At 41.7% G+C, this 13,929-nt stretch overlaps 1 protein-coding gene across 2 annotated transcripts in view; it reads right to left on the bottom strand.

Annotated features, from left to right (window-relative positions):
- The window catches only part of LOC110532018 (fibrillin-2-like), a 111,149-nt gene extending 100,317 nt beyond the window's left edge, over window positions 1-10,832 (bottom strand). For both annotated transcript variants that reach the window (XM_036965331.2, XM_036965390.2), the window contains exons 1-2: window positions 10,617-10,832; window positions 8,575-8,915 (exon numbers count right to left, since the gene is read on the bottom strand). In XM_036965331.2, coding sequence (XP_036821226.2) covers window positions 8,575-8,753 — 179 coding nt within the window. In that variant the 5' untranslated portion in view covers window positions 8,754-8,915; window positions 10,617-10,832. The remainder of the gene's footprint in view (window positions 1-8,574; window positions 8,916-10,616) is intronic.
- Window positions 10,833-13,929: the final 3,097 nt, after the last annotated feature.

Here is a 13,929-nt window from a genome sequence, read left to right as displayed (position 1 = left end):
AGATCGACCGAAAGCAGAGCAGAGAAGAGTACACCTCCAACAGCATTACCAGATGGCACAGAGACAGATAATAAGGGAAGGAGGGAGAAAGAGAGAGGGAGACCGAGAAAGGGAAGAGTGTGAGACAGAGACAGATATAAAGAGATAATTAGAGAGATAGAAGAGGGAAAGGAGAGAGACAGAAATGAAAGGTTAGTCTGAGAAAAGACAGAACGATGGGAAAGGGATCCGTAGGAGGTAAAGGAAAACAAGTTGATGTTAAGGAGAGGAGGAAGGACTCAGAGGAGGGAGTAGAAAACAGAGCAGCAGATAAGGAAACAGAAAAAAGGGAAGTAAGATTTTCTTGGGTCATACAGTACAACAATCTTGAAAAATGCTGTTTTGACATACACAAAAACAGAGCAAGAGTACAACATTCTAACAATGAATGGTTCATAAACTGTTTGCTTGCTACAGACATCCATCTCTCTACAGAGCAGTTAGCCATTTGGCTTGGGTTTGTTGTTAAGAGGATTTGCCTGAATATGGAAAATGAATGCTGTTTTCAGCGCTAAATTTAAAGCTGGAATCTGCATAAGGTGAAACACTGTCACCGGTGCATTAGTTTGTTGCTGTTATTTGAAACTCATTTAAATTAGATCAGAGAAGTGTGTTGTAACTATTGCCAAATAATTACATTAGCATATATTGCTAAGAATGTGACAGTAGTGTGATTCCTTTAGCAGGTCTAAAACCTAGGCCACCAACACCAATGACAAACACTCTAACCACTGTCCCAATACGGGATATCTCTAGGGCATGTGCTTCTTTGGCCAGTACAGGTAAGCCCTGTCCAAAAGAAACCCTAACCCCTTCTCCCTAGGCACCGGTGTAGAACTAAAACAATTACATAGTTGTAAGCAATAGGGTGAATGCACTTTGAGGTAAATATCAGCTCTGTTAAAAGTACACTCAATAAAAACTTTAATTGAGCATAGTGACTCAGGCGTATCATTAAAACAGGTTAATATGCCCCACCAACATCAGACAACTTTACAGAAAGCCCTTCAATTGTTGAAATTAGTCATCAATGATGAGAGAACAGTCAAATGAACTGATAACTGACACAGAAATGGTGGCGTAGAAGGACAATCTGAATGCTGTGAGAGGTTGCAAGTTCAACTCCCAAGTGAGGACATGTTGAATAATAATTACTGTATAAATGAACATGCATAATGTAATCATTTGTGTCACATATGTAAGTTGAAAGCACTTCTCCTAAACCACAGAAAACTGGACATGAATGCTCTTGTAATGTTCCCATGAAATGTGTCTAGAACAGTAATATCTTAACTTCTAAAACATGGTAACAACATTCTGCTTAAGTTCTATTTGACAATAAGGGAATGGTATCTTGGAAGCATTCTTTGCACATCCCGGGAACATTCCTATGAAACAATTAGTTAATGACCTAATGAGACTCTTAAGGGAACGTTTTGGGAACGTTTGTTGTTAGCTAGGTATGTATAGAACTGGAAGGGTTGCTCTTGATGAGGTTAAACAGGGGCTTTGTTTAAGCCTAGTAACATACTTACATTTCCCCACTGAAAGGAAAATAAGTTTAACCTGGTGAAAGAACTAGAGCTGAAAGGATTTCAGAAGAAACACCTAATTGCTCCTTTCTCCAGGGCCCGGTTTCCCGATAGTGATGGAACTCAGCCTCTGCATTGTAAATCCAACTTCTGCAGTAGCTGTACAGCATTTACTGCGATACCGCCTCTGCAGAAGTCAGGGCATTTATACTTATTGCGCTTTTCTGAGCAGAGCTGTTGTGAAGGAAGTTATCAAGGAAGTGAGTTTGTGTTTATACTGGAACTTTCCTCCCCTACCAACCGTCAACCAATCATGTGAATGTGGAGCTATACGTCGCCCTCCGCAGTTGTTACAAAATTTGGGAGGCGCAAGTCGATGCGGAGCTCAATTTGGCCTCTGCAGGCCTCCGCAATTGCGTCACACCCTCCATACGGAGCCTCCGAACCACATTTTCAGATCAAGCATAAATTGGCTTTTAGGCTTATCAGTGTTTCAACAGTGGATCTTTCCTAAAACAGCCAAAGATGTAACATGCGTTTCCCAAAACACCATGCAGAGAGAATGTTTTCTAAGGGCGTTGTTGAGGCATGTGTCCACACCGATAGGATCGAAAGGAAGGGAGCCCTGCTCTCTTATCACCTTTCTATATTCAAATCTTACCGTAACATAATATACTGACGATGGATCAGCTCCTGGAGAGATATTAATACCCACGGCTGCAAATATTGACACACCTTAAAATGTACTAAATCACCGGCTTGGCACATCATTGAGCACATGTTAGGATACACATTACAGACAGTAGCCTACAAGTAGCAAAATAGAACTCAATAGATTAACATGAAATGTATTCCAATATGATTGAAATAGGCCTATAGCCTACTGTTGATATTGAAATGCAGTCGTCTCAGTTTTCATTTGAAACATATTTTTATACATCGCTTGTTTGTATCAATTGCAAAGACATTGGCAACTTTGTATTTATAGTCAACTTTGTTCTGAAGTTATCGGAGGTCACAGAGAGACAGATGAACCATGTGTTTCTATGTTTAGCGGAGAACTTGTGTGTATAAAGTGACGCGGGAGGGAAAAAATGAACCTAATGATGCACTTAGCTGTTCTACGATTGGTCATGATGTAGGCGTTAGATTACAAACATTCTCAAGTGCAATGTTAATAACTATGGTTTTGGGAAACAACTCTGAGATTTAATGATGCTCCTACAAAGGTTCTAACTAGAGGTCGACCGATTATGATTTTTCAACGCAGATACCGATACCGATTATTGGAGGACCAAAAAAACCCTATACCGATTAATTGGTATATACACTGCTCAAAAAAATAAAAGGAACACTAAAATAACACATCCTAGATCTGAATGAATGAAATATTCTAATTAAATACTTATTTCTTTACATAGTTGAATGTGCTGACAACAAAATCATACAAAAATCAATGGAAATCAAATTTATCAACCCATGGAAGTCTGGATTTGGAGTCACACTCAAAATTAAAGTGGAAACCCACACTACAGGCTGATCCAACTTTGATGTAATGTCCTTAAAACAAGTCAAAATGAGGCTCAGTAGTGTGTGTGGCCTCCACGTGCCTGTATGACCTCCCTTCAACGCCTGGGCATGCTCCTGATGAGGTGGCGGATGGTCTCCTGAGGGATCTCCTCCCAGACCTGGACTAAAGCATCCGCCAACTCCTGGACAGTCTGTGGTGCAACGTGGCGTTGGTGAATGGAGCGAGACATGATGTCCCAGATGTGCTCAATTGGATTCAGGTCTTGGGAACGGGCGGGCCAGTCCATAGCATCAATGCCTTCCTCTTGCAGGAACTGCTGACACACTCCAGCCACATGAGGTCTAGCATTGTCTTGCATTAGGAGGAACCCAGGGCCAACCGCACCAGCATATGGTCTCACAAGGGGTCTGAGGATCTCATCTCGGTACCTAATGGCAGTCAGGCTACCTCTGGCGAGCACATGGAGGGCTGTGTGGCCCCCCAAAGAAATGCCACCCCACACCATGACTGACCCACCGCCAAACCGGTCATGCTGGAGGATGTTGCAGGCAGCAGAACGTTCGGCGTCTCCTGATTCTGTCACATGTGCTCAGTGTGAACCTGCTTTCATCTGTGAAGAGCATAGGGCGCCAGTGGCGAATTTGCCAATCTTGGTGTTCTCTGGCAAATGCCAAACGTCCTGCACGGTGTTGGGCTGTAAGCACAACCCCCACCTGTGGACGTCGGGCCCTCATACCACCCTCATTGGGCCTGTTTCTGACCGTTTGAGCAGACACATGCACATTTGTGGCCTGCTGGAGGTCATTTTGCAGGGCTCTGGCAGTGCTCCTCCTGCTCCTACTTGCACAACGGCGGAGGTAGCGGTCCTGCTGCTGGGTTGTTGCCCTCCTACGGCCTCCTCCATGTCTCCTGATGTACTGGCCTGTCTCCTGGTAGCGCCTCCATGCTCTGGACACTACGCTGACAGACACGGCAAACCTTCTTGCCACAGCTCGCATTGATGTGCCATCCTGGATGAGCTGCACTACCTGAGCTACCTGAGCCACATGCTAACACTAGAGTGAAAGCACCGCCAGCATTCAAAAGTGACCAAAACATCAGCCAGGAAGCATAGGAACTGAGAAGTAGTCTGTGGTCACCACCTGCAGAACCACTCCTTTATTGGGGGTGTCTTGCTAATTGCCTATAATTTCCACCTGTTGTCTATTCCATTTGCACAACAGCATGTGAAATGTATTGTCAATCAGTGTTGCTTCCGAAGTAGACAGTTTGATTTCACAGAAGTGTGATTGACTTGGAGTTACATTGTGTTGTTTAAGTGTTCCCTTTATTTTTTTGAGCAGTATATATATTTGTAATGACAATTACAACAATACTAAATGAACAATGAACCCTTTTATTTTAACTTAATATAATACATCAATTAAATCAATTTAGTCTCAAATAAATAATGCAATATGCAATATGTGCCATGTAAAAAAGCTAACGTTTTAGTTCCTTGCTCAGAACACGAGAACTTTTGAAAGCTGGTGGTTCCTTTTAACATGAGTCTTCAATATTCCCAGGTAAGAAGTTTTAGGTTGTAATTATTATAGGACTATTTCTCTCTATAGCATTTGTATTTCATATACCTTTGACTATTGGATGTTCTAATAGGTACTTTAGTATTGCCAGACTAATCTCGGGAGTTGATAGGCTTGAAGTCATAAACAGCACAATGCTTGAAGCATTGCGAAGAGCTGCTGGCAAACGCACGAAAGTGCTGTTTGAATGAATGCTTACGAGCCTGCTGCTGCCTACCACCGCTCAGTCAGACTGCTCTATCAAATCATAGACTTAATTATAACATAATAACACACAGAAATACGAGCCTTAGGTCATTAATATGGTCAAATCGGGAAACTATCATTTAGAAAACAAAACGTTTATTCTTTCAGTGGAATACGGAACCTTTCCGTATTTTATCTAACGGGTGGCATCCATAAGTCTAAATATTGCTGTTACATTGCACAACCTTCAATGTTATGTCATAATTACGTAAAATTCTGGCAAATTAGTTCGCAACGAGCCAGGCGGCCCAAACTGTTGCATATACCCTGACTCTGCGTGCAACAAACGCAAGAGAAGTGACACAATTTCCCTAGTTTAATATTGCCTGCTAACATGAATTTCTTTTAACTAAATATGCAGGTTTCAAAAAATATACTTCTGTGTATTGATTTTAAGAAAGGCATTGATGTTTATGGTTAGGTACATTCGTGCAACTATTGTGCTTTTTCACAAATGCGCTTTTGTTAAATCATCCCCCGCTTGGCGAAGTTGGCTGTCTTTGTTAGGAAGAAATAGTCTTCACAGTTCGAAATGAGCCAGGCGACCCAAACTGCTGCATATACCCTGACTCTGTTGCACAGAGCGCAAGAGAAGTGACACAATTTCCCTAGTTAAGAGAAATTCATGTTAGCAGGCAACATTAACTAAATATGCAGGTTTAAATATACATACTTGTGTATTGATTTAAAGAAAGGCGTTGATGTTTATGGTTAGGTACACATTGGTGCAACGACAGTGCTTTTTTCACGAATGCGCTTGTTAAATCACCCGTTTGGCGAAGTAGACTGTGATTCAATGATAAATTAACAGGCACTGCATCGATTATATGCAACGCAGGACAAGCTAGATAAACTAGTAATATCATCAACCATGTGTAGTTAACTAATGATTATGTTAAGATTGATTTTTTTTTATAAGATACGTTTAATGCTAGCTAGCACCTTACCTTGGCTCCTTGCTGCACTCGCATAACAGGCAGTCAGCCTGCCACGCAGATTCCTTGTGGAGTGCAATGTAATCGGCCATGATTGGTGTCCAAAATGCCGATTACCAATTGTTATGAAAACTTGAAATGGGCCATTCCGTTTAATCGGTCGACTTCTAGTTCTAACGGCGAACTTAGTCTTAAGATGCTTTTAGGAATCAGGGCCCAGGTCACTGTCAACAACATATGTAGTCAGCTAGCATATCTTCTGGCTTTTTCTCAGTCCTTTGATCTTACAGACCAATATATAGGCTAGAGGCCTACTGGGGGCCACATGCTCCTGGCTTGAAGGTGCAAACTCAACAGTTATGAGACAGAGTGTCGGAGGCTCTTCACATGGAGAATTCCAGAGGGCCAGAAGTTCAGAGCCAGACAGTTCAGAAGCAGAGCAGGGGCCACGGAGGTACTGCTGGGAAATAAAGTGGGTGGTTGGGGGGCTGTAAAGACAACAGTAAAGTCTGAAACCCTGGGCTGCGGAGTATTCAGCCAGCAGATAAACACTGTTCACACAACAAAGACCAGTGTAATGACCACAATTAAAATAATATCTCCCTCACAGAGGGAATCTGTGACTCTGATGCTGTACCACTATTAAAATAATCCCTCCCTCGCAGAGGGAATCTGTGACTCTGATGCTGTACACAATGTTTAGTGAAAGACTTTCCAATTTCATGTCATGTCAATGTCATTGTGTTGTGAGGGGGGCTTGGATAATCTGTATATGTTGGGTGCTAATATAGTCATCCTATAAAGAATAGTGTTGTAGAACTTAAAAGATATGGAAAGAATCCACACGCTCAGTTTCTGAATTGTTGCATTCGCTACATTATTATTTTATGCAACACGGTTCTGCTTCACTGAGCAGATCAAAGGATAAGATTGCTAGACCAGAACAACGTGTGTTCTGAGTCAACCATTGAGCGAATGTGACACAGGTCAAGCCTGAAGTGGCCTTGTGTTAAGCTGGCTCTCAGACGAAAAGGCTCCAATGAGACTCAATTTATGTCAGGCAGAGTTGTCCAATGGCTGCTGAATTAATCACACTGATTGACAAGAAAACAGCAACTCAGTTCTGTGTGCTTTACCCCCACTCAAATTTGAAAAGGGAAGATATTTTACATACACCGGATAGGTGCAGTGAAATGTATTGTTTTTTACAGGGTCAGCCATAATAGTACCTCAACCCTGGAGCAAATTAGGGTTAAGAGCCTTGCTCAAGGACCCATCTATAGATTTTTTTTTACCTTGATGACTCAGGTATTCAAACCAGCAACCTTTTAGTTACTGGCCCAACGCTAACCACTCGGCTACCTGTCACCCCATGTCTGCACTGTAACTGAATACTATTTAATTCCAAGAAGGCCTAGCTTTCTCTCTCTCACTCCCTCTCTCTCTTTTTCTCTGCTGCCATGCGTTCTGTTGCTTTGTCACCTGCGGCAGTGAAACAAATGTCCCTTGTCATGCCCCCAGAGCGATCAGAATACCTCATTTCCTGCGTTGGGGCGCAGGGGAGCCATAAACTGGGACAGATGAGAGACCGATTGGAATAACTGATGCTGACATTCAAGACTAGTCCCAACAAAACATCCTTTGTTTTTCCGAAAGGGGGAAATATACAGTAAAAGCTTTGCCTTGCTCCATTGACACACATCCCACCCAGTCCCGGGGGTTACGGGGAGACGGTGGGGGTGATGATGAAGGAGGGAGGAGAGGAGGGGGGGTTACGGGGAGACGGTGGGGGTGATGATGAAGGAGGGAGGAGAGGAAGGAGGTTACGGGGAGACGGTGGGGGTGTTGATGAAGGAGGGAGGAGAGGAGGGGGGTTACGGGGAGACGGTGGGGGTGATGATGAAGGAGGGTTCTGTGGTTTCTATGATCCACCCCACTGGAAAACTTGAACAGCCCCGCCTTCGCAAATTCCCAATTTACTGCCCTTTTACCCCTACTCTGAGTGATTACCTCCGCTCAAAACATTGTTGCCAATAAACTTTCCCCTGCAGTCTTCAGCTATGTGTTCTCTAGCTAATACACTTAACAGAATGCCTGCTTGCTTAGATTTGGGTCATTGCATTCACTCAACAAACTTTCATTATTGGTCCTACCCCTTGACCTAGACTCTCCCATGAAAATGCCAATTTTCTGTAAATACTCAAGGATCTCTCAGTTTTGCAAGCAACCTTTTAGCTTCGAACATGTGCTGTCTTTGGGAGAACAATGATGTATTCAGCATTATTTGGTTGTAGTAAGACTATGTTGGCTTTAGCCCAGGAAGCACAGCAGTGGAAGAGAAAGTTGCCAAGACAGCTCAAGTGGGAAAGCCATCCAAATTGTCCAACTGTCCACATTCTAAGCCTAATCTATTTCCTAATCATATAACCATGTTTCAGTGGATCATTATGGATAAACTCAAAGACAGACAACCCCCACAAGTGCACATCCTTTCTTCAAAAGCAATCAAAATCAAGACATTTTTTTTATATATATTTTTATTTTACCTTTATTTAACTAGGCAAGTCAGTTAAGACAAAATTATTATTTACAATGATGGCCTACCCCGGCCAAACCCTGCCCTAACCCGGACGACGCTGGGCCAATTGTGCGCCGCCCTATGGTTGCTGTAATGGCTTTAATACTCAGCAAACAGCCAAACTCCTTACCCTCTGAGTGTCTCCTGTCCTCTCCTGCGAACCCTCTGCACCTCCCTCTCGTCCACCTTTCCTGTGAAGCGGCTGGCTTGGTACCCTCCGTCTCCCGCCTGGCCGTACGCAGTGTGGACCGAGGCCAAGCACACGGCCGCCCATCCCAACAGCACCCGGGCCAGCTTCCCTGCTCCCATTGGCTGCTTTGTGTGGCTCTGCGTAGCTCTGCTGCTGAAGACTACTGGATGATGTCACTTCCTCTTACTCTTTGTTGATGTCACCTGAGGTGAGCTACACACACACACACACACGTCTGTGTGGACCTGTCCCAGTCCCTGTGTGCACTTCAGGGTTGGGGGCTGGTGGGGGCAGACAGGAACATACATCAGGGCTTTTGGCCTCCAGCAGACATGTGCAAGTTAACCATCTCAACACAAGAGTATTGGTCAAAAGTGATTGGTACTTAGGGTGGAATGTGTGCTGTTTCAAGTCTGCAGAAAAAGTAATGGGTTGCTGTGCAAAATGACAGTGAAATGTATTTTTAAATGCTGATGTAATTGCTAAAAAAATCAACCATTTTATTTAGAACCCCCCCTCCAAACTACCCCAACCCTCTTTCTCTCTCCATTCATTGGGAAAATCTTCAGTTATTCTTTCAGGGGGAGAACTAAACTCAGTGTTTAACATATACTTTCACCGGTATCTGGATTTCAAAATCTAATTAATTTCTAATTACTTACCTGCAAGTCCACTTTTACAGGTTGGTCCTGGCTGCATTAAAGCATATTACGTCTAATTGGACAGCCATTGGTTTTTATTATTTCTCATTAAAAGTCAGCTTTAAGACTAAATGATTGGCCCCCAGTGATATATAACCACCGTTTAACCCACATCAGGGGGTTACAGAGAAGGAAGGAAATATTGGCCATTTTCTCCTCAATAGTTGGTTATTATGCAAAACATGGGGAAGAAAAATAGCCTCCATCACTGACTTCAATAAAATGTAATGAAAGATGAGTGATAAATGACCGGTAACGATACTCCTCCGCATTCCCTCACTCCACCCCCGCTCTCTTTCTTTCGATCTGTCTTTCGCTCTCTCGACACAAACACTTTAAATTGCTTTACATATAATATGTTGAAATGTCAAAGCAGGAAGTCATTACAAAAATGACCGTAGCCATGTGAATATGCAATATTATTCATAATTAGTTCTAATATTTGAAATCATACATATAACGTTTTCTCCTCTCTTTCATAAATTTGATAGGTTACGACACCCTCAGTGGTAAAACGTTTGGTGGCTTCATTTACAGTAGGCAACGCGGGGGAGTTCATGTTCACCGGATCAATCCGCGAGACCGAACAAAGAAATGCCTGATCAATTACAGTACATACTGCAGTATATATAGCCTTTTTGTTGACTCAAATGTCAAATGACCAGTAAGTTATTTACACTGCAAAAAAGACAGATTCAAAACTTAAATCAGCTAATCAACTGTTCTTGCCTTTGTCTTACCTCTGAAAAACGTTTAATTAAAGGACAAGATAAAACTACATTGAACAGTGAAATGAATCAACTTCTAAATATCTGAGGGGCAAAACATTTGGGCACTATCATGCAGACATTTTGTCAGCAACTTTTTTTATGGGACAAAAATTAAAACATGATATCGAAGTGGACCACAAAGGTATCGTCTCTTGAAGCAAAGTTGCAAAGTAACAAACTAACCACCTTGGTAATATAACCAACCACACAGCATACCAATTATATTCCCAAAGCATACATGGAACCTCGGCTCGTAGGCAGGCTACTGAATACTTATCCGCCACGGGAAAAATGCCGGCAAAACAGATGTTGCAGCTTTTCCTAAAATAATCCTCACCGAAACAGTTTTGACAATTTCTTTCTACCATTCACAACTGAAAAGGCAGGTCAATGCGCATTACTTTTCTTATATAACACAAGCATAACATTCTCAACTCGGGTAAAAAAAAAAGTCCTATGACAATAGTGAATAATTGATAACCAGTGTCATAAATCAATAATAGCACAATACCTTATAATTGTTGCAGTGCCTTGAAGTCGAGGAGCCGCGAGTCCGAATTTGAAATGCGATATGTGCCTCGGAATGGGATATTGAACTATAGCCTTTGAGAAAAAGAGAAAAGTTAGGGAATTGCACTGATTGGAAGAGGGGAGGTGCTTTTTTAAGACACACAGAGAGGGGGGTTACTAACGGACCACAGGACAAACCCACATTCCATAAGACTCTGTTATAAAGTGGGCAAGTATTTAGACAGACTTCTAACATGACCTATTTTCCAGCTACTTTCCTTTATAGCTGTGTAATGAAGACGAGTCTAATTAAGCAAATGATCAGTTAGACTAAAGCAATTAGTCAACTAATAATCCTCAATCGATGGAAATGTGTAACACAAACTAACCTTGCCAATAGGATAGAATTCCATCATTACCCCCACAAAAGGTTGTTATAGTTCTATGTTTTTTTTTTTTTTTTTTTCACATGGAAGTGATCTGTGGACCTTTGCAATCATATTGAATAAGATCTTTTGTCTTTAAATTTTGGTCAGTGGACACACCCTGTCATTTATCACAGGCAATTTAGTATGTTTACGTTAAAACCAAACTTAAAGGACACGTTATTGCTATATTGTCTGTATATTTTATGAAAGTTTTGCGCATGCTATTTAGATAGCTCTTGTATTTATTGCAGTAGCCCACAGGGCAGGGGCGCAACTTTCACTGGGGACATTCTGAAATTGCATTTTTGTCCCCCTCCAGTTGTATCATTGGAATGTGATACAAAACGAGGCAACGATGTGCTTTAGGACCATGCGGATGCCTCAGAGCGGTCGGGTAGGCATTATGTCCCCCCCACCTCTACAATCAAAGTTGGCCCCTGGCACATCGCATTGATTGACAAATCTTTATGCAATGTTGTTAATGTTGATAGAAAATAGATCAAATGAACTGGTGGCCTATTGAGCAGCTGAGCACATCCCAAGTGTTGGGATACCCCGTTTGTCTAAGGAAACAAGTTTGGAAAACACAGCAAGCAGTGTTTGTCAGGACTGCCCTAAAATAGTCTCCTCGCCACTCACAATTCTGTAAGGAAGTTGTAAATACTGGTCTTTTTACAACAATGCACAAAAATGCTGAAAACTTACATAATACTGTAATTAGGGAGTAACACGTCAATGGAGTTATGAGTTTTGAGAACAAAAGACAGTGATATAATGAGTGAAAAGGTCAAATGTCAGTACTCCTGATATACAAATCATTTACATTTCCTTTTGTTCTGTTGGGATCGTTGACATTTAGATTGTGGGTGTTTCCCTACAAACTAAATGAATGAACACTCCCAAGCCTTCATAGAGAAATCAGTGTTCAGGCCAGCTGGCATGGCCACGCTCTAAAGGTAATAAAACTAATTAGGAACATTTGTATGAAATCATGTTTTAGCACTCTCTCACACTCACACACTTTCGCAGACACACGCACGTGAACGCACACACACTTTCGCAGATGCACAAACTCTGACACACACACACATCTGCATGTTTAAGCCAATTATCATGGCACTCCATTCTCACATGGAATAACACAGCCGAACAGGCTTAGCCTTGAACATGCAGCATTTGAATGACTGGGAGGATTTGTGATGTGCTTAGTTTGGAGTCCTCTTGGGTCTTTGAGTGGCTATCTTACACAGTGTGTGATGGGAAGAAAGACTGAACACCCCCAATGACTGTCTTCCAGCCCTCTCCACCCTTATGGAAAAACCACATGAATTTCACATGATCACATGTGATCTTATGTAAAGTTAATGTGATAACATGTAACAACATCTAAAGCAACATGTGATAACATGAAACCACATGTGATCACGTGAAATGTTCAAAATACGTGAAACTTCACATGAAAAGTGAAATCATGTGTTTTTTCTATAAAGGTACCCCCCCAATCTGCTAAACAGAACCACATGTCCCCATGTATTCTGGGGCAGAGTGAAAGCAACACTGTCTGTATGGATTGTACAGCAGGAACCCAGGGAAATACATTAACTAGCCCCCCTACCTCTTTCTCTTTCTCCCCTTCGTTCACTACTCTCAACACACTCATTGCTGGGTGTATGTCTACATATGGAGAATATAGAAAGCTCACAGAAAACGCTACCGGCCTGCACCAAAACCACCCAGGTACAGTATGGTGATGACATCACTGCTATGATCCAGATAGACCAGGTTATTAAACTAGTGGAACAGTGGATGTTTTGGTCATCTGGTGTTCTCTTTACATAGTTGTGCTTTATGCTTTAGATACAGTATGGTCATCTGGTGTTCTCTTTACACAGTAGTGCTTTAGATACAGTATGGTCATCTGGTGTTCTCTTTACACAGTAGTGCTTTAGATACAATATGGTCATCTGGTGTTCTCTTTACACAGTAGTGCTTTAGATACAGTATGGTCATCTGGTGTTCTCTTTACACAGTAGTGCTTTATGCTTTAGATACAGTATGGTCATCTGGTGTTCTCTTTACACAGTAGTGCTTTAGATACAGTATGGTCATCTGGTGTTCTCTTTACACAGTAGTGCTTTATGCTTTAGATACAGTATGGTCATCTGGTGTTCTCTTTACACAGTAGTGCTTTAGATACAGTATGGTCATCTGGTGTTCTCTTTACACAGTAGTGCTTTATGCTTTAGATACAGTATGTTCATCTGGTGTTCTCTTTACACAGTAGTGCTTTAGATACAGTATGTTCATCTGGTGTTCTCTTTACACAGTAGTGCTTTAGATACAGTATGGTCATCTGGTGTTCTCTTTACACAGTAGTGCTTTAGATACAGTATGGTCATCTGGTGTTCTCTTTACACAGTAGTGCTTTATGCTTTAGATACAGTATGGTCATCTGGTGTTCTCTTTACACAGTAGTGCTTTATGCTTTAGATACAATATCTTCATCTGTTCTACATACACAGTAGTGCTTTATGCTTTAGATACAATATCTTCATCTTCATCGGTTCTACATACACAGTAGTGCTTTATGCTTTAGATACAATATCTTCATCTTCATCTGTTCTACATACATAGTAGTGCTTTAGATACAATATGGTCATCTGGTATTCTACATACATAATAGTGCTTTAGATACAGTATGGTCATCTGGACTGAGGTGTGATAGATGCATTATTATCTTGCCACAGGGCACATTTTTATAGATTGTGCATGGTCAGCATTAAATATTGTTATTGCATGTTTAAGTATGGTATTAGAAGCCCTGCACGTCAGTTTTAAAAGGACTCTTGTGAGATGCCATGCCCCATAAAAAAAGAATAATCTATT

The sequence above is a fragment of the Oncorhynchus mykiss genome, chromosome 1, assembly GCF_057628025.1.
Source record: "Oncorhynchus mykiss isolate SJ-2025 chromosome 1, ASM5762802v1, whole genome shotgun sequence".
Taxonomy (NCBI): domain Eukaryota; kingdom Metazoa; phylum Chordata; class Actinopteri; order Salmoniformes; family Salmonidae; genus Oncorhynchus; species Oncorhynchus mykiss.
The sequence above is the reverse complement of the archived record's forward strand: the minus strand, read 5'-3'. Positions and strand labels throughout refer to the sequence as shown.